This window comes from Callorhinus ursinus, unplaced genomic scaffold (assembly GCF_003265705.2).
Source record: "Callorhinus ursinus isolate GAN/ISIS: 27379988/994484 unplaced genomic scaffold, GSC_fseal_2.0 scaffold44, whole genome shotgun sequence".
In the NCBI taxonomy this organism is placed as follows: domain Eukaryota; kingdom Metazoa; phylum Chordata; class Mammalia; order Carnivora; family Otariidae; genus Callorhinus; species Callorhinus ursinus.
Window position 1 is genome coordinate 4,041,256 of NW_027397106.1, and position 19,642 is coordinate 4,060,897.

The 19,642-nt window shown below is 36.7% G+C and overlaps 1 protein-coding gene, 1 non-coding gene and 1 pseudogene across 10 annotated transcripts in view; all 3 read right to left on the minus strand.

Moving 5' to 3' along the window:
- Positions 1-576: 576 nt before the first annotated feature.
- The window catches only part of ATF1 (activating transcription factor 1), an 86,274-nt gene continuing 67,208 nt past the window's right edge, over positions 577-19,642 (minus strand). For 6 of the 9 annotated variants that reach the window (XM_073882002.1, XM_025882965.2, XM_025882962.2 and 3 more), the window contains 4 exons: positions 15,810-15,940; positions 12,242-12,424; positions 11,997-12,156; positions 577-4,758 (listed from right to left, as the gene is read on the minus strand). In XM_073882002.1, the coding sequence (XP_073738103.1) occupies positions 4,614-4,758; positions 11,997-12,156; positions 12,242-12,424; positions 15,810-15,940 (619 nt within the window). In that variant the 3' untranslated portion in view covers positions 577-4,613. Of the gene's footprint in view, positions 4,759-8,782; positions 8,902-11,996; positions 12,157-12,241; positions 12,425-15,809; positions 15,941-19,642 lie in introns of all 9 variants that reach the window. The other 3 variants (XM_073882003.1, XM_025882966.2, XM_025882963.2) reach the window with 2 other exon arrangements.
- TRNAR-CCU (transfer RNA arginine (anticodon CCU)) lies at positions 981-1,053 on the minus strand. The gene has a single exon. It is a non-coding gene; the product is annotated as a tRNA-Arg (tRNA).
- Positions 17,022-17,945, minus strand: LOC112832339 (large ribosomal subunit protein eL19-like; annotated as a pseudogene).

Below are 19,642 nucleotides of genomic sequence, written 5' to 3' on the forward strand. Positions count from 1 at the left end.
ATTTCTTCTTTAGTAAAATATTTAGAAATCCCAGGGCGGCTGGGTGGCTCAGTCTGTTAAGCCTCTGCCTTCAGCTCAGATCATGATCTCCGGGTCCAGGGACAGAGCCCCACACGCACGGGGCTCCCTGCTCAGTGGAGAGCCTGCTTGTCCCTCTCCCCCTGCCCCTCCCCCTGCTCACCCTCTATTTCAAATAAAAAAAAATCTTAAAAAAAATTAGAAATCCCATACTTGAAAGTTTCCTCAATTATCAGTGGCTTTATGAAGCAAAGACTAAAAGTAAACATGAAAAGTGTAAAAACAAATTTGCATTTGGTTTGTTTGAATAACTTGCTCCTGATTATGTCATCAAGGATGTGCAAGTCCTGTGCTGCATTATTTTGTTGTCACTTTCGGTTTTGTTAAATAGCCGAGGCCTTTGTAACTCTTACCATGTGCTGTCGGGCTGGGTCACTGTGTCTATGTCTGAAAATCTCTATATGAAGTACTAAAGTATGATAAGAAATTACAGCAGCACCATTTTGATTAGTCCAAATGTTTTCAAGGTTGGAAATAAATCTCGTGGACACATTTAGGTAGAACTTTAAAAATCTTTGATAAAGGGTAAAGATACAATGGAACAAAGCTTTTCAGACACTTCAACAGATAAGAAGGTACATAATGAAGGTTAAGACCACGGACTTTAGGAGTTGATCACACCTAGCTCTGAACCCTAGTTTTGTTATTTACTGTGTGATTTGGGCAAAGTATCAAACTTCTCTATGCCTTAGTGAGTTAAAACCCCAGACCTTTATTCATTTAAACATTATGGAGCATCCCTATGAACCAGGTAAGTGCTGTCTCTGGACTATGGGGACACGGAAAAGCACAAAAGAGAGTCCCCCCCCCCCCCGAGTTTAATAAAGAGGAGAGACTATTTTACTTTGTTTTTTAAATGGAATTAGTGCCCTTTTATTTATTTATCTTTAAAGTAAGCTCTACACCCAACGTGGGGCTTAAACTCACAACCCTGAGATCAGGAGTCACATGCCCTACCGACTGAGCCAGCCAGGCACCTCAAGACTACTAGGATTGAATGGTTAGATATTAGGTTTAAGTCCCAGATCCCTGGTTATTAATGCTCATATAATCTTAGGCAAGTAACAAGCTCAAAGGATGACATCACTATCTAAATTGCACAAGAGCTGTAACACTATCTTGTTCACCACTCTTTTCCTAGTAAGGCTTGACATAAAAAGGCCTTTAATAAATATCTGAATGAATGAATGCCCTTACTTCAGTAGTTTCCTCAATAAATACTCCATATTAAGGAAATGGTATGACTGGGATGTATAATAGGAAACCCAGGATTTGTAACAATTTAAAAATTTATACATATTTATGTAAGTTACCAGTTAAACTGTTATATATACTTATCTAAGGCAGTTAACTACTATATATATCCTGTCAACTTTGAGGAAAAGGATCCCAACCATGACATAATAAAAACTCGATCCCTAATGCCTAATGTTTGTTATAAAGAAACTTACACTGAGGGGATAGAGTTACCAGAATCTGTCTCTTTAAAAAAAAAAAAAAGGTTAAATAGCCTAAACCTCTTCCAAATGACTGTTCTTGGAAAGATTCTTGCCAAACTCTCCCTAGCACAGGCTTCTGAATTCTACAACCTTAATATATTAAGCATTCCTTTACTTTGTTTTATAGTAAAAACAAGCAGTAGTTATTAAACCTACTTTGTATAACAAATATAACTGTAATTAGATTTTCATATACTTTCACATTATTCTGTTTCACTATAACCTGTGACTTTTCCTTTAAATCAAGCCCTTAGTCAAATTTCACTCATTTTATATCATTTCTACATCTTTTCTGAGAATTTTAACTGCCATTATTACAACTATATAATTACAAGCCATAAATATTTTTATATCATCCCTATGTCCACATATTTTCACTGGAGAAAAACACATTTAACCAGTAACTCCAATATAATTATTGAATGAACAAATACACAGCTGACCCTTGAGCAACACAGTCTTGACCCGTGCAGATCCACTTAAACATGGATCTTTTTTTTTCGATACAGTATAGTCCTAGAAATGTATTTTCCTTGTGATTTTAGTATTTTCTCTTCTCTAGCTCTATTGTAAGAATACAGTATATAATACATGGAACATACAAAATATTTGTTAATTGACTGTTATTGGTAAGGCAATAAGGTCAACAGGTTCATATGAGTTTTGGGGGAGTCAAAATTGTGTGTGGTTTCTGACTGCATAGGGGGTCCGTGCCCCTAACCCCTGCATTGTTCAAGGGTCAACTGTAGTAAGATTTTCAAAGCTCTAATACATGCCATTCATGCTCTGCACAATAAAATTGAAGTGATAATTTGTATACTCAAGATTTGTTCATGGGCAGTAATTATTTCCATCAATATATAAACATAATAAATTCATGTAAAACAGTAAATCGAGCTAAGGAAATATCACTGGTCTTTTGAACTTTTGGAGTCTAATTTAGGTTTGGACTATAATCACTTTCAAAATTTCATAAGCCCCTCACTGGATTCAAGTTAGAAAAACATCTTGAAAGATAATCTGGTATGCATTTATGGAATCATCAGTAGCTTGCTCATACCCGTTCTATATTGCTAGCCTAGGTAACTTGATTTAGTGAGAGCGAGGCTCTACACCAGAAGTCTGCAGGCAGTGTTAAGTCTATAAATATTTATGATGTCCAGCTGTTAAGGCATTAAGAGCTAAATGATCCCTGTGACAGCCAAGCATAACATCTACCCTATATTATCTTTTAAAATACTCTTGATATAACACATTGACCCCATACCTCCTCTTGGCTTTATACTAAGTAAGTGATATAAGTAATCCCACAGGTGATCAAACTTTTTTTCTTTTCATAAACTGCCAAATCAACAGAGTCCCGTTTTTAAAAATACTGTTAATTCAGTTTTTCATTAGGATTACATAAATTTGTCAATTAAGGTTTCTACATAACAGGCTCCTTTAGAGAACAAAAAATTTAGCTACTTTTAGTTTATTATAACTGGTTCTGACTGAATCAAACATATAAAAGATACCCTCTCTTAAAATAGGCTGTGTAGACCAGAATTTTAAATTTATCCTCATTTTAAAACTAGAAAGGTACTATAGTTAGTATAATTAATGGAATGGCTATCAGGAAGCTTGTTCACAAATCAAGCAATATATTTTACATTTGGCAAACTTAATTTTATCAAATATCCTTTAATTTCACAGACAACAATATGCTACATATTGTATAAGAAGCGCACAATAGTTTTGCAGTACAATTTCAAAGTGAACACAAACTGGAGTACAGAGGTTAAACACTGGTGTACTGATGGGCATTCTTGAGCTTTAGATAAAACTGCATACAAAACTTGCAATTCAAATATTAGCCAATCTGGAAACTTCTCATAATATAAAAATGATACTTTGAGATGCAAAATATTTTTTTTACTTAACAAACTATATAAACATTTAAAATAATCATTAAAAACTCAACTTTAGAATTTATAAAGATTAGCTATAAAAATATATTGGCAGTCACTTTTCTTAGAAATGTACCATTCACTACATTACAAAATAGACTCTAACATAAAATTGCCTTAATAACCATACTATTTAGAATCTGATAAACCTTGCATTAAATTGGTTATAAAATCCTCTTGGAAAACTTTGGTATGCATCTTCAGAAGGTTTTTAAAAAATACTCTAATATCATCTCAAGGGCCTGTAAACATTCTTTTCTATTAAAGCACAACACAATAAGTAATGTATATTCAACTGCATACAGAATATAGAATCAAAAAACAATTTATTATATATTTGTAGAAAATCTCCATTCCCAGAGTAACCAAAAAACAAGCTATTTAAAAGTATCAAACTTTTAAACAGAAGTTCTCCTTCCATTCTGATTAAAAAAAAAAAAAGTTACAAAATCACCACACTCCATTCATGTACCTTAGATGCCTTTTAGGACAAAGCCTCAAAAACAGTTAACCAGGCAAGTCTCAAAACCCCTCTCAAGTTCAAAAAACACTTTAAAAAACCCATTTAAAAGACGTGACAATAGAACAAGTATACATAATCAGAACACATAATTTATATATTTAGTTATGTATTAGCTTTCCTATTTGTAATTTAGAATTTATTGGCAGAAATAAAAGATACACGCAAGCACGCGCACACACACACACAATTGGAAAACATAAAATTTAGGAAACAGTAAGAAATGCAAACCTACAGGGTAAACTGATTTATTTTAAAAATCAATTTACCAAATTTCATCTTATCTGCCATTTTCGGATTCTTGTTATTTAGAAAATTCAAATTGGTGAAAGTTCATTTCCTGCTTCTTGAGTAGGTTTAATTTTTACAGAGTTTCCAGTTGTGCCAGTAACTTCTTTGAGGTCATTTTCCACTTTATCTTCTGTCACCAGATCTCTTGCATATTTATCTTTGAGTTGCAAAAGCCTAAATAAAAAGCTTCATTTTTGACCTTTTAATTTATAAACTCCACTAAAAAGAAATCCATCTAATTTTTAGGCAAGTCTGCAAAAATATTTTCTTTCTTAATCAAACACTTTTATGGGAATAAAGATCCTTCAAAGTTTTTAACTCTTCTATTAGAGTTTTGTTTTGATTTTCCAAGACTGCGACTCGATTTTCCAGGCATTTCACATACTCTTTCTTCTTTCTGCGACATTCTCGAGCAGCTTCTCTAAATAGAAGCATTAAAAACCAATGTTAGAAAAGTTCACATTCTTTAAATGGTAAATGCACCTCAGTAATCCTCCCTGGTCATCTACAGACAGCGAAATACATTGATTGATCTTAAGTGTAGAATCCATTCCGTTTGGCAAATGCATCTACCTGTATAGCCCACATACTTATCAAGAGAGAACATCTCTGCTGTCCCGGAAAGCTCCCGCAGGCCCATTCCTGGTCAGTCCTCTCACCAGACAACTACTGTTCTCGTTTCTATCACCAAAGATGAAGTTTTTCCTATTCTACAACCTCCTTCAGAACGTACTTTTGTGTTTGGTCTGTTTCCACACATTATACTTCTGAGGCTCACCGATGTTGCCGTGCAGTGGTTTTCACCTTACTGCTGTGGGTGTATCCCACTGTGTGACTGTCACCACACTTTACTGATCTACTCTTTGGGGCTGTTTCTAGTTTTAGCTGCTATGCTTGTGTCTCGTTGTGAACAGATGTCCCATTTTTCCTGCATAAAATTTATGGGTCCTCTGGTTAACTTCTGACACGGTTTCTTTAATTTTTATTTGGGTTTTAATTACAAACAGTGCTTTATACTCAGCTTTGTACGGGTCCTCTTAGAATTTTTTTTTTTTAAGATTTTATTTATTTGAGACAGCACGAGCAGGGGGAGGGAGAGGGAGAAGCAGTCTTCTTGCTGAGCAGGGAGCCCCATGTGGGGCTCGATCGCAGGACTCTGGGTTCATGACCTGACCTGAAGGCAGACGCTTAACCGACAGAGCCACCCAGGCACCCCTAGAATATTTCTACGAAGTCACGTACATGTATTACATACATGTAGAAGTAAAAAAATATTACTTTGAGAATTTTTTTATACTACGTAATGCAGGTATTATCTGCAACTTGCTTTTTTTACACAGTTTTAATGATATTTCTATGTTGGTACAGATCTTTGCCATGTGAATATTTCATTGTTAATTCATTTTCATTTCCCTAACTACTACTAGTGAGACTGAACATCTTTTCAAATATTGGTCTTTTGGACTGTTTATGTAAACTGAGTACTCATACCCTTTTTTCAATTCATACCTTATCTTGTTTTACGATGAGAAATTATAACCTAAGAACACTCTGTGCATTACACATTATTAATCCTTTATCTTTCTAAAAAAAGATTTGAGAGAGTGAGAGAGACTGCACGCATGTGTGCGCGCATGGGGGGAGGGGTAGAGGGAGAGAGTCTTAAGGAGACTCCAAGCTGAGTGCAGAGTTTGATCTCACAGCCTTGTGATCGGGTCCTGAGCTGAAACCAAGAATCAGATGCTTAACCAACTGCCCAGACACCACCCTCCCTTTATCTGTTCTTATATTATTTTCTAATCTACCCTTTGACTTCTCATACCTTTATATCTTATACCATAAATGTTTCTTTTCCAGTCTTTTTCTTGGCTTAGATTAAAATTCCAAGCACTGTATGTTCTTCTTAGTTTTAAAGATTCTATGGCTTAATTTTTTCACAATGAAGTCTTTAACCCATCTGGAATGACGTTTGTATGTGACAGAGTCCAGGGGCACCTGGGTGGCTCAGTCATTAAGCGTCTGCCTTCGGCTCACGTCATGATCCCAGGGTCCTGGGATCGAGCCCCGCGTTGGGCTCCCTGCTCGGCAGGAAGCCTGCTTCTCCCTCTCCCACTCCCCCTGCTTGTGTTCCCTCTCTCGCTGTCTCTGTCAAATTAATAAATAAAATCTTTAAAAAAAAAGTCCAATTTAATTTTCTTTCAGATGTGGAGCTGTCAGTTAACATTAAATAAACCGTCCTTTAGAAGGTTCGTACTTAAATTAACACAAAAAGCTATTTCTGCGCTCTACCCTGTTTGCTAATGTTACTGTCTGCCCCTTTGCTGATACAAGTTTGGGGCTGTTGTGTTTTTTTTTTTTGTTTTCCACCCAGGCGCCCCACTTATACCAAATTTTGATTACAGTAGCGTTAGAATGTTTCAGTGTGCCTAAAAGGACAAGTGACCTCTTCCTGTTCTTGACTTTTTTTTTTTTAAAGATTTTATTTGAGAGAGAGAGAATAAGAGATAGCACGAGAGGGAAGAGGATCAGAGGGAGAAGCAGACTCCCTGCTGAGCAAGGAGCCGGATGTAGGACTCGATCCCGGGACTCCAGGATCATGACCTGAGCTGAAGGCAGTCGCTTAACCAACTGAGCCACCCAGGCGCCCCTTGACCTTTTATTTATTTGACAGAGAGAGAGAGAGAGAGAGTAAGCAGGGGGAGTGGCAGGCAGAGGGAGAAGCAGGCTCCTCATTAAGCAGGGAGCCCGATGCGGGGCTCGATCCCAGGACCCTGGGATCATGACCTGAGCTGAAGGCAGACGCTTAACTGACTGAGCCACCCAGGTGCCCCCGTTCTTGAATGCTTTTTTCTTTCATGTAAAATTTCATCTTAGTTTGTCCAATTCCATGGAGACCTACAGAGATTCTAATTTGAGTCACAATAAAATTATATGTAAACTGGAAGAACTGATATTTTATATTAATAGTCCTCATCAAAGAACACTGATATTTTTTCTATGTTCGGACTGTTTTAGCTCTCAATAAGATTTAAAAAATGTGGGTCCTATGCCTTTCCTATTGAATTTACTAAGTATTTTATGATTTGTCATTAATGTGAATATTACTTCCCATTATATTTTCAAGATGGTAATTCATAGAAAAACAACTTACTAAATTTCCTTATAAATCACTGTAGTTTTAAAATTCATTATGGAATAGTATACACACAAAAGGCTGTATGTGGTGTAGATATAAGTTATGAAGCATAGTGATAAAATGAACACATGTAAACCCAAAACCCAACTTAACAGAAAATATGATCCATATTGTTGAAGAACCCTCTGTGCTTTCTCCTGATTCCATACCCCTGCTCTTGCCCAGAAGCAATTACTAGCTTCAGTCTTTTGCTTATTTTCTAAAACTACAACTTATTTTCCCTCAACTTTATTTTTCTCATATTTATTCATGTTAAAATGATTCAGTCAATACAAATGAACACTATTACACTGGATACATAAATTATGGTTGTATTTACACATTCTGTTACTGATGAATATTTAGGTGGTTTCCTGATTTTTGCTGTCTGAACATTCTTATGCATACTTCCTGCAATAGTCTCTCAGTCACATACATAGAGTGAAACAGCTAAATGGCAGAGCATATCCAGGTCAACTTTACAAGATAAGGCCAATTAATTTCAAAGTGGCCATACCAATTTTCACTCCCATAAGCAGTCTCTGAGTTCCACTGTTCCAAAACCTTGCCAATTCCTGGTTAGATTTGAAGACTTTTGTCAACTGGGTGGGGATAAATGATATCTAAGTATGTGGTATTAATTTGCATTTCTCTGATTACTGATAAGGGCAAGCAATCCTTCATATGATTATTAACCACTTGTGTTTTCTGAGAAATGACTATTCATCTTTTGTTGGGTTATACTTATTTAGAAGATATTTACATTTTTTCAAACAAATTCTTTTTTGGGGTTAGATACGTTACATATATCCTCTATAGGGTTGAAGCTTATATTTTGACTCTGTCTTCTGATGAACAGAAATTATTAATGAAGATTCATTGATCTTTTATGTTAATATTTGTGTGTGGGAGGGGGTGTGAGGTGTTTTAAGGTATCTTTCCCTGTTCCTGAAACCATAAGATTATATATTCTCACTGAAAAATTTCAAAATGTCACCTTTCACATTTGTTTTTAAATCCAACTACAGTGATTTTTGTGTATAGTGTGAGAAAGAAATCCAGTATTTTTTCACATATCAGTAATTATCCTAGTACCATTTATTGAAGAGTCCCTCCTTACCCCAATAATCTGTCCTACCATATCAGGGTTTCATGTGTCCATGGATCTATTTTTGAGCTATTTCTTTGGTCATTTTGGGTTTTTTTTTCCTCAATGCCAGTATCACATTTCAATTACCACAGCTTTAAATAAAACTTGATATCTCCTCACCTTATTCTTGTCTGGAATATTTTGGCTGTTCTTGGCCCTCTACTCTTCTATAAATTTTAGTATCACTTGTCAAGTTCTTCAAACAACCTGTTTGGGTTTTGATTGGAACTGCATTGAATCTATGGATCAATTGGGGGAAAAATAGTCATCTTTATAATACTGAGTTTCTGTATCTACGGACACAGTATTTATTTCTCCATTTATTTAGATCTTCCTTAATGTCTTTCAAAAACACTGTATAATATTTTTCATAAATGTCCTGGACATCTATTAGATTTATTCTCGGGTATTTTATTTGTTGATAACATAAATGATATCTTTTTATAATTATTTATCAAACTACTGCTGATGTAAAGAAATAATGATTTTTTTTTAAAGATTTTATTTAATTGACAGAGAGAGAGAGAGAGACAGAGAGAGAGGGAACACAAGCAGGGGGAGTGGGAGAGGGAGAAGCAGGCTTCCCGCGGAGCAGGGAGCCCGATGCGGCACTCAATCCCAGGACCCTGGGATCATGACCTGAGCCGAAGGCAGTCGCTTAACCAAGCCACCCAGGCGCCCCAAGAAATATGATTTTTGAAAATGGGCTTTATATCTAGCAATCTTTATAAATTTGTTACTTCTAATAATTTTTCTGTAAGTCCATTTTAAAAAATAGGCAATTATATAAAAAATAGGTTTTATTTCTTTCATTTAAATCCTTATAATCCCCCCAGCCCTCTTCGTTTTACTAAACTGTCAAAGGTTTCCAGTACAATGTTGAAGAAAATCGTTTCTTTTTCAAGTTTTCACACTTTGTAGATGATTCTCCTTGATATTCTAAGCAGATGAATATATATTTGCTACTAATAAGTTTTATTTATCCCAATTTTTACCATTTTTATAGCCTCTTGATCTTCGATGATTTTCAATGACATCATTTTTTTTCCTTTAAATTAGTAGAGAAATAACTGAATACTTTCCATAACTCATTCTTTTGTCTGCTCTTCCTGCTGACCCTAGCTCCTGAAAGGTAGTGTGTGGTATTATCTGTCTTTAGACTCTGAAACTTGGACCCCTGTGTTTAAATCCTACCTCTACTACTTACTAAGTAGTTTAACCTTGGGCAAATAAATTAATCTAAGCCTCAGTTTCCTCATCTCAAAAAAACTGGAAATAATATATACACCTCAAAGATTTTTGTGAAAATTACATAAAGGCTTGGCACATATCATGATGGAGTCCTAATTCCTTGAGGACTAATTCCTCTGTGATTTTTCAACTTGTATTTGTTAGAATTCAATGTATAGGAATTTGTTTAAGCCTGTGTTGAGATTGCTTTTTTCCAAAAAGTTGGGGACACTACAGACCCAGACCCATTTTTAAATTACAGCTGACTCTTGAACAACACAGGTTTCAACTGTGGGAGTCTACTTATATGCAGATTTTTGTCAAATAAATATAGTACTGTAAATGTATTTTCTCTTCCTTATGATTTTCTTAATAACATTTTCTTTTCTCCAGCTTACTTTATTGTAAGAATACAGTATATAATACATATAACATACAAAATATATATGAATTTTCAACTGTGGGGGGTCAGGATCAATTTTAGAAACCCTCCGTTTTCAGTAGAGCACATCTTGGGTGCTGACTTCATGAAGAAGAATCTATGATCCAGTGTCCCAGCCTGCAGAGACCCCAGGCTTTTGGTCCTAGTCTCTTCTGAGTACCAAAGCTATACCAATCACAAAGATCTGAATTTATCTACAGAATTTACAGGGGCTGCTTATCAGCCTCATGGTTTTGTGCTTCTGGTTCATTCCTAACCTCAACAGGTATCTTACTTTCCTACAGGCTCATCCAATCATTTAAAAGGGTGATTTTTATATTTCATCAAGCTTTTAAAAATAGTACATAGCCCAGGTCATATTGTCAGAAAGAAGTCTCATTCTAGTAATTTTTAACAAGTCTTTTGGATTTTCTAGGGACACAATCATACCATCAGCAAAAAAACACAATTTTTTCTAGTATTTACAGAACTTACTTCAGTTCCTTGTCTTAGTGCATTTGTTGGAACCTCCAAAACAGACAATCCCTGCCATGTCACCAAGTTCATTTACAATGATGCCTGCTCTTAGTTTTTAGTAAAGAAACATTTTATCTTGAAGTAATTAAATGCATCTCTCTGGTCCTTTTATAGGATAATTTTTATTGCTTTAGAACATCATCCTTTTATTCTAGCTTTCTAACTTACTGGTGAGGAACTGAAAATAGAATCCTATTGCAATTAAAAAAAATTGTTTTACTCCTGGGTATTTACCCTTTTTGGTTCCTAATACAGTTTATTGGTGTCCTTTCTGTTTTTTTCCCTTGAACTCCTTCTGCAGAAGGCTATACATTATATTCTTTTTCTCAAAGAACTGGCGGTTTTTCATGGCTGATGTACAATACAGCTCATATAGCTATGTTTAAAATACTTTTAAAATGAGGGGTGCCTGCATGGCTCAGTCGGTTAAGCGTCTGCCTTCAGCTCAGATCCTGGGATCGAGCCCCGCCGTCAGGCTCCCTGCTCAGCGGGAAGCCTGCTTCTCCTTCTCCTCCCTGACCGTGTTCTCTCACTATCTCTGTCACTATCTCTGTCTCTCTCAAATAAATAAATAAATAAACCTTAAAAATAAAATACATTTAAAATGAAAGTAAATATTTCTGGAGGTTAAATCCCTGCTATATATTCATGGGTGAAATTCATTTTTTAGGAGCATTTCTGTGTCTGTCAGTTTTTGTAGGAATTCTTTCCTCTTCTTGCTGTCAATGGCAAGCAGCACATTATTATTTTCATTTAAGTTTTGTCAGCCCAACAAGAACAAAATACATTATCTGAAAAGCTTTGCTTAACAGTACTATTCAAAAGACACTGTATATTAAATAAGGAGACTGAGCAATGGGATCCACCAATCCACTGGAAATGAATTAGACATAATCTAACACTCAGTAAAAACAAAAAACAAACGCTATAAACCTCTCTCATTTTTTTTTTTTTAAAGTAAGCTCTAAGCCCAATGTGGGGCTCAAACTCACAACCCCAAGATGAAGAGTCGCGTGATCCACCGACTGAGCCAGCCAGGTGCCCCAAACCTCTCTCGTTTTTAATATACACTTCTAGTTACCCCTGGTTGTGTTTTGAGATTTACAAAAACATTACCCATTCTGGCAGTACAATTTTGCTACCTACCTGTTTTTCATCAGTCTTATTTCTCTTTTCAGCTGGGGGTCATCTGTCTTAGCTGTTTGAGACGTGAGAGTCACAGGGGCTGCCATCACCACAGTCTGGGGCAGCGAAGGAGCTGATGGTGTGGTACGGATCTGGTATGTCTGCATATCTCCTGATGCAGCTGTGTGGTCAAAACAATGAGTTAATGCCTAAGTGTCTTTGTAAGGATATTGGGATGTTCTCCATAGACACTTAAGCATACTTACTTTGTACAACCACCTGGTTGCTGGGCACAAGTATTTGCTGTCCATCAGAGGTCTGGGCATACTGGAGAATTGTTGTACCTTGCTGAGTACTGCCTGAATTTGTCATGGTTAATGTCTGAAGTCCCTGTACTCCATCTGTGCCTGGACTGGCCAGTTGTAAGGCTCCATTTGGGGCAATGGCAACTTTAACCAAAGAGAGAACATAGCTATTGTAAGGCTAGACAATACACTAATTGCAAAGGATTGGTGAAAAAAAAAAAAAACCCAAACACTATTTATTAAAACAGGTTTGAATGCAGTTTGAGTTGCTAACTGTCGACTACTCTGAGTGAACTATATGTAAAAGAAATAAAATGGCATTTCTCTATAAAATTAGAGAGTTCAGATGCACTAATCTTAAATTTAGTCTCAAACTATACAATATAACTGATTAGTCAAAACACATTTTAGTCTCCATGAAGCACTGCATGCTAATTGCTAATGTTGTCACGGCAGTTCTGGGGCATTAGGAGACGGTACCAATGGTTAACTTATAAAGGAAAAATAAGTAGAAGGAAACATGAACATAGCTTTTAATTTTTATTCAAATAAGCTCAAAAATATTTTTGAATAGATTAAGTGTGCCTATGGAAAAATTTTAAATAGGATTAAAGGTTACACAATGAAAACATAAATCTTCATACTGTGTCTGAGCTCTGTTAAAACGTATTAAATGTTATGTGATATTTTTAAAATGTAATAATTTATTCAAGTCACTTCCTAGTGAAAATCACCAGTAAGGTGGTCATGAGAAAGCCCATATACAGATCACATTACTATGTGTCCCACAAGCATTTTTCAATAAATTTTATTTATGTTAATGCTTTCCTCTCAAACCTTAAATGAAACACCCAAAAGGTTTGACCAAATAGAAAACATTTTAGCATTATACAATTCTACATAATAAATCCCCTTTAGAATTTAATGCTTCATTTCTGTACCCTCTTATCAGATTGTCATTAAGCAACTTTTTCTTCTTCTATACTTTGGCTATCAGAAAGCCAAAGCACACTTGTCTGGATGTGTGTGTTTCAGTTGGAAATTTCTTTCAGGAGTTTCTAATTATCCCTCCTCCACTGCCACACAACAAATATTCCCATATACTTTAATTTCTATGACTTTAGAAGTAACGACAGTGTTTAGATGCAGATAATTGTTTTAAATTTATATTAGCAATTATTTGCAATCTCCTCTTCTATAACACACATTATATATATATAAAAAGTAAAACTCCCATTCTCTATCCCTATTTATTCCACTGGCTATCCCACACCCTCATCCTGAGGTAACCATTATTTTTGGTTACATCCTTCCTAATCTTTGCCTATGTTCACATAGACTTATATATTAATATGTATCAAAATATGTGTATCCATACACACATATGTAGAGATCTAAGTCTATGTTAAATATATGCGACAATACAGAATTGTAACGTTCTTGTCACGTATCTTACTATTTTTTTAAAAGATTTTGTTTATTTGAGAGAGAGCATGAGCAGGGGGAGGGGCAAAGGGAGAGAGAGAAGCAGACTCCCTACGAGCACAGAGCCAAACGTGGCCCGATCCCAGGACCCCAAGATCGTGACCTGAGCTGAAGGCAGATGCTTAACTGACTGAGCCACCCAGGCGCCCCTTCCTTTTTGTTTAACACGTATATTTACCTGGTTGAGTTTACTCTAAATCTGCACTGATATAGTAGCCATTAGCCATAAGTGGCTACTTAAAACAAGATAAAAAATTCAGTTCCTGAGTCTCACCAGCCACATTTCAAGTGCTCAGTAGTCACACATGGCTTAGTGGCTACTGTACTGGACAATGTAAATATAGAACATTTTCATCATTAAGGAAGTTCTACTGGATCATGCTATCTTAAATACTAGCTTGTACTGTACTTATTTCAATTATAACATATATTAGCCTAACTTTCTATGCAGTTTTTATAATTTCTAATTTTAATTGTTTTAGAATAAACCATATTAATATATCATAATTTTAACTTGCTAATATGCTACTTTAAGAAGATTTTTTTTGAAAACAGTAATGCATGTCTATGAAAAAAAAATTTTGTTTAAAATGAAAGTGAACTTCTCAACTGCCTCTGATCTTGCTCCCACGTTTCCTTCCTTGCAACCACTGTTCTCAGTTTCTTATGTGTCCTCACTGAGGTGTTTTTTATATATTCTTTAATTTATTCATAACAAACCTCACTGAAAGCCTACTATGTACCAGGCCCTCTATGCCTGGTGTTCACAGCTGTGAACAAGACAAAGTTCTCTCCCTCAAGGAACTTATCCTTGAGAACAGACCATCAATAAGCTGACCTATAATTCTATATAATCTATAATTAAAAAACTAATATATACTTTTTTATAATTACATATAGATGCTATAAAAATATAAGAAAGTTAACCAAAGAGCGTATTTTAAAAAGAGTGGTCTCTGAGGAAGTGACACTTAAGTGGAGCAGGAGTGAGGATGCAAGTCATGTGAGGCTCTGGGAGGACAATGTGCCAGGCAGCGGGGATGATACCCTGAGGCAGAACAAGCAAGCTTCATGTGGAGAGACAGCAAGAAATTCTGTGTTGCCAGAATGTGATCCAGTGGCAGATGAAATCGGATTTGGGTAAGCAAGGCCAGATCCTGGATGTAACTTAGCCTTATAAAACTTATTCTAGGTGTGATGGAGCATCACTAGAGGATCTGAAGCAAAAGTGGTGTGATCTAAATGGCATTTTATTTATTTTTAAAAGATTTATTTATTTGACAGAGAGAGAGAGAGAGCGAGAGAGGGAACACAAGCAGGGGGAGTGGGAGAGGGAGAAGCAGGCTTCCTGCCGAGCAGGGAGCCCGATGCGGGGCTTAATCCCAGGACCCTGGGATCATGACCTGAGCTGAAGGCAGATGCTTTCCGACTGAGTCACCCAGGCACCCCTCTGATTGACATTTTAAATAAATCGCTTCGGCTGCAGTATGGAAAAACAATGAGAGCAAGAACGGAAGCAAAATGACCACCACGGTACTGAGATGACAGTATAAACCAAGGTGGTGGTGGTGACTGGAGATAGTGAGAGGTGGTCAGATGGGACACGGATTTTGAGGCAAGAGTCAATTAGACTTGAAGAACAGGAGTTAGGAATGGAAGGAGAAATCATCTACAAATGGATAGCACAAAGAATCCCGTGGAGTGATAAAATTACATCTTGATTGTGGTAGTGATTAGACAACTCCATGCATCTGTCAAAAATCCAAAGTAAGCGTATCACTTACAAGCTGTGTGACTTTTGGGACATTATCTAATCTCTCTAAGGCTTTATGGCTTTCCTCATAAATTGACAACTGCCTATCTCACTAAGTTGTTGTAACAAGTAAACGTGATCATGCTGAAAAAGTACTCTGCATTATTTTTGGCTCAAAATGCTATTCTTCAGTTATCCTCGCTATTAAAGCATGAGCTTTTCTATACACCACTTCTTTATGAAAGTTAGTTTTTGTGTGTCCATCATAAAAAAATTTATTCCTATACGTACTGTACTGTCCACTGCTAGTTTGATAGATGGGAGTTGGAACAGACATAGAAGTGACAGCAGAAACTCCAGGGTTTTCTCCGTCTCCTTTTCTGCCCCGTGTATCTTCAGAAGATAGATCTTTCAAAATTTTTCTGTGAAAAATAAAACTCTATTAATCAGTAATGAGGACAGCTTTACAAAAACAAATTGCTAAACCTTTTTCAGTCTCAGGTTAGAAGTGTAATAATCTACTAGACATCTAAACTGTTGTGTCAAGGACCCCTTCCAGTTTCGCACAGACTACTGTAATGATGTGTACTGCAGGCTAGTTACGCTACCGGAAAAGAGACACTGAATAAATACCTTTCAATGTACAAGGCCCTTACGCAGGTTAAGAAACGTCTCCCCTACCACTGAGAGGACTCCATTATAAGGTATTTCATTAATTAACAAGAATAGTATTCATTTTCTAAATAGTGACCTTCATTTAAAAAGACCAAATTAAAAAAAAAATTTTTTTTTCAACCTTCAACTCTGTAGTGAGAAGCCCACAGTTCTAAGAAACAAGAAAATTAGAAATAGGACTATAAAAAAGCACATAGTATTAGTGATAAGTGAAATTTTTTAATTTATGAATCATCTTTTTTATTGTTATGTTAATCACCATATATTACATCATTTGTTTTGGTGTAGTGTTCCATGATTCATTGTTTGTTCATAACACCCAGTGCTCCATGCAGAATGTGCCCTCTTTAATACCCATCACCAGGCTAACCCATCCCCCTACTCTCCTCCCCTCTAGAACCCTCAGTTTGTTTTTCAGAGTCCATCATCTCTCATGGTTCGTCTTGAATCATCTTTTTTAATCTCTACACCCAATGTGGAGCTCGAACTCACAACCCCAAGATCAAGAGTCACATGCTCCACGGGTTAAGCCAGCCAAGCGCCCCAATAAAATTATTTATTTTAACAGGAAGTAAATATAATTCCACAGGTATCCCTCAGACTTGGTAAAATGGGACTTATGACCGGAATATGAGGATAGAAAAAGATTCCTTTCTAAATCTGAAAGATCTTCCAAAATACAACTGGGGTGGAGGGACAAATAAGCATTATTTGTTTCTAAGGAGAAAAAAAGAAAGAAAAACTGAATCTTTCCTCAAGAATTCTATACTCATTGTAGAAAAATCAGAAAACTGAAATACTTGTGTGGAAGCAACAAAAAATAGTCTAAAAAAGGGGAAAAAAACTCTTAGCACTGAAAAGGATCTTTCATGTATCTATGCCAACCTTCCAGCCTATGCAGGAATTCCCTAACATTCCTAACAGCCTCTATTTCCAGGAATAAGGCACGCACAACTTCCAAACAGTAAACCATTCAATTACTAAGCACTTTCTTATTTAGACCCAAAGCTGGTTCCACCCAGTGAAGCTAAAGAATTTTTTTTTGAAATTTTTTTTTTTAGCAGATAAAGGTTGGTTTTATTGAGTAACTGATCTGTGTTACTGCCGAGGCCACCATGTACAGACAAAAGAGAGGGAGTTTTATTTCTTTGTCTCTTCCTCCTTGGACAGTCTTGATGATTTCCTCCTCCTTGGCCTGGAGCCTCTCTTCACGGCGCTTGCAAGCCTCCTTGGTCTTAGATCTGCGGGCCTCAGCCTGGTCAGCCAGAAGCTTCTTGCGAGCCTTGTCGGCCTTCAGCTTGTGGATGTGTTCCATGAGAATCCGCTTGTTCTTGAACATGTTCCCCTTCACTTTCAGGTACAGGCTGATGTGGCGGTCAATCTTCTTAGATTCACGGTATCTTCTGGGCAGCGGGCGCAGAATTCTCATCCTCCTCATCCAGGTGACCCTCTCTGGCATTTGAGCACTGGCAGTACCTTTTCTCTTACCAATGCCCGTATGTCTGCCCTTCTGGCGGGCCAAAGTGTTTTTACGGCACCGAGCCCGGGAATGGACAGTCACAGGCTTCCGGATGATTAGCCCATCTTTGATCAGTTTTCAGATCTGCTGACGGGAGTTGGCATTGGCGATTTCACTGGTCTCGCTGGGGTCCAACCAGACCTTCTTTTTGCCACAGCGGAGGACACTGGAGGCAAGCCTCTTCTGAAGCCTGAGCACACTCATGGCTGCGGCTGCAGCGCCGAAAGGAAAGAACTTGAGGCTAAAGAAATTTAAGCTTAACCCTAACTCTATATCCATGCCCTAACTTTGCAGTATTTGACAACTGCTACAGTTCTTTATTTGAGACCAAATAATTTTAGTTCCTTCAGCTCTTCTTCTATAATGTGCTGAAAATTGTTCTCCAGCATGGCCTCCTTACTCTGGACAATCTTCCCACTAAGAGCTAATATAACCATAGACTATATCAACAGATGTCCCACATGGAGAGTAAGAGAGGTGGCAGCCCTATAGGACTCTGTGTTAGGCATCACTGGTTCCTAAACCTGCTTATGTATCAGAATTGTCTAGAGAGGTTTACTGAATGCCATCTGGTATCCCTAATGGTTGACTGAATGGGTCAGGACAGGGCTCCAGAATCCCTTTAACAGATCCCCGAATGGTGTTCTGCAGCTAGCCTACCATGAGACTGTGGAATGCTGTGCCAGTTCTTTTTCACTTTTAAGTTATGAAACATTTTGAGCATAGAGAAAAGTACAGAAATTAAAGCCCCTATGTACCATATACCAAGAATCAACAGATGGTAATATATCCTGCAACCTTGCTGAACTCATTAACTACCTCTGCTTTAGTGGATTCTTTAAGATTTTCTATATATGAAATCATGTCATCCGCAAATTATTTTATTTCATCCCATCCTTTCCAATCTGGATGCCTTTTACTTCATTTTCTTGCCTAACTGCCTGAATACAATGTTAAATAGAAGTCATAAGAGCAGACATCCACAGCCTTGTTGCATTCGTGACGTTAGGGAGAAAATATTCAGTTTTCCACCATTACATATGCTGTTGGCTATGGGCTTTTGTACAGGTGCTTTATTAGGCTGAAGAGCTCCCTTCTATTTGTTTGATGAGCATTTTTATCATTAAAGGGTACTTGATTTGTCAAATGCTTTTTCGGTGTCTGCTGAGATGACTATATATTTTCTGTTCTTATTCTATAAATACGATGTATTACATTAACTGATTTTCAGATTTTTTTTGAAAAGATTTTATTTGAGAGAGAGAGAGAGAGAGAGAGAGAGAGCACAAGCAGGCAGAGGGAGAAGCAGACTCCCTGCTGAGCAGGGAGCCCAATGCGGGACTCGATCCCAGGACCCTGGATCATGACCTGAGCTGGAGACAGACGTTTAACCGACTGAGCCACCCAGGCACCCTTGATTTTCAGATATTAAGCCAATCTTGCATTCCTGGGATAAAATCCTACTTGATAATCATGTATAATACCTTTTATATGTTGGATTTGTTTGCTAAGGTCATATTTTGCTAGGGATCTCTGTTTATATTCATGAGGAATATTGATCTTTGGTTTTATTATCTCTTTTAATTAGTGAGTTAAATCCATGTCTTCTTAATATAAATACTGCATCTACCAATTATCTGCTTTTATTTTTTTTTAAATTCTTCTGGGGGTGCCTGGCTGGCTCAGCCAGATTATGCAACTCTTGATTTTCAGAGTTGTGAGTTTAAGTCCCATGTTGGGCACAGAGCTTACTTAAAAAATAAATAAAAATAAAAAGTCATCTGTATTCTTTTGGGTTATCTGAAGATTTTTCAGAACTCCATTTTAATTTATCATATATTCGACTAAATCTCTTAACATAATTTAGTAATTGCTCTAAGGAGTTATAATATAGATACCTTGTCTACATAGAACCACTGTTTTTTTTTTT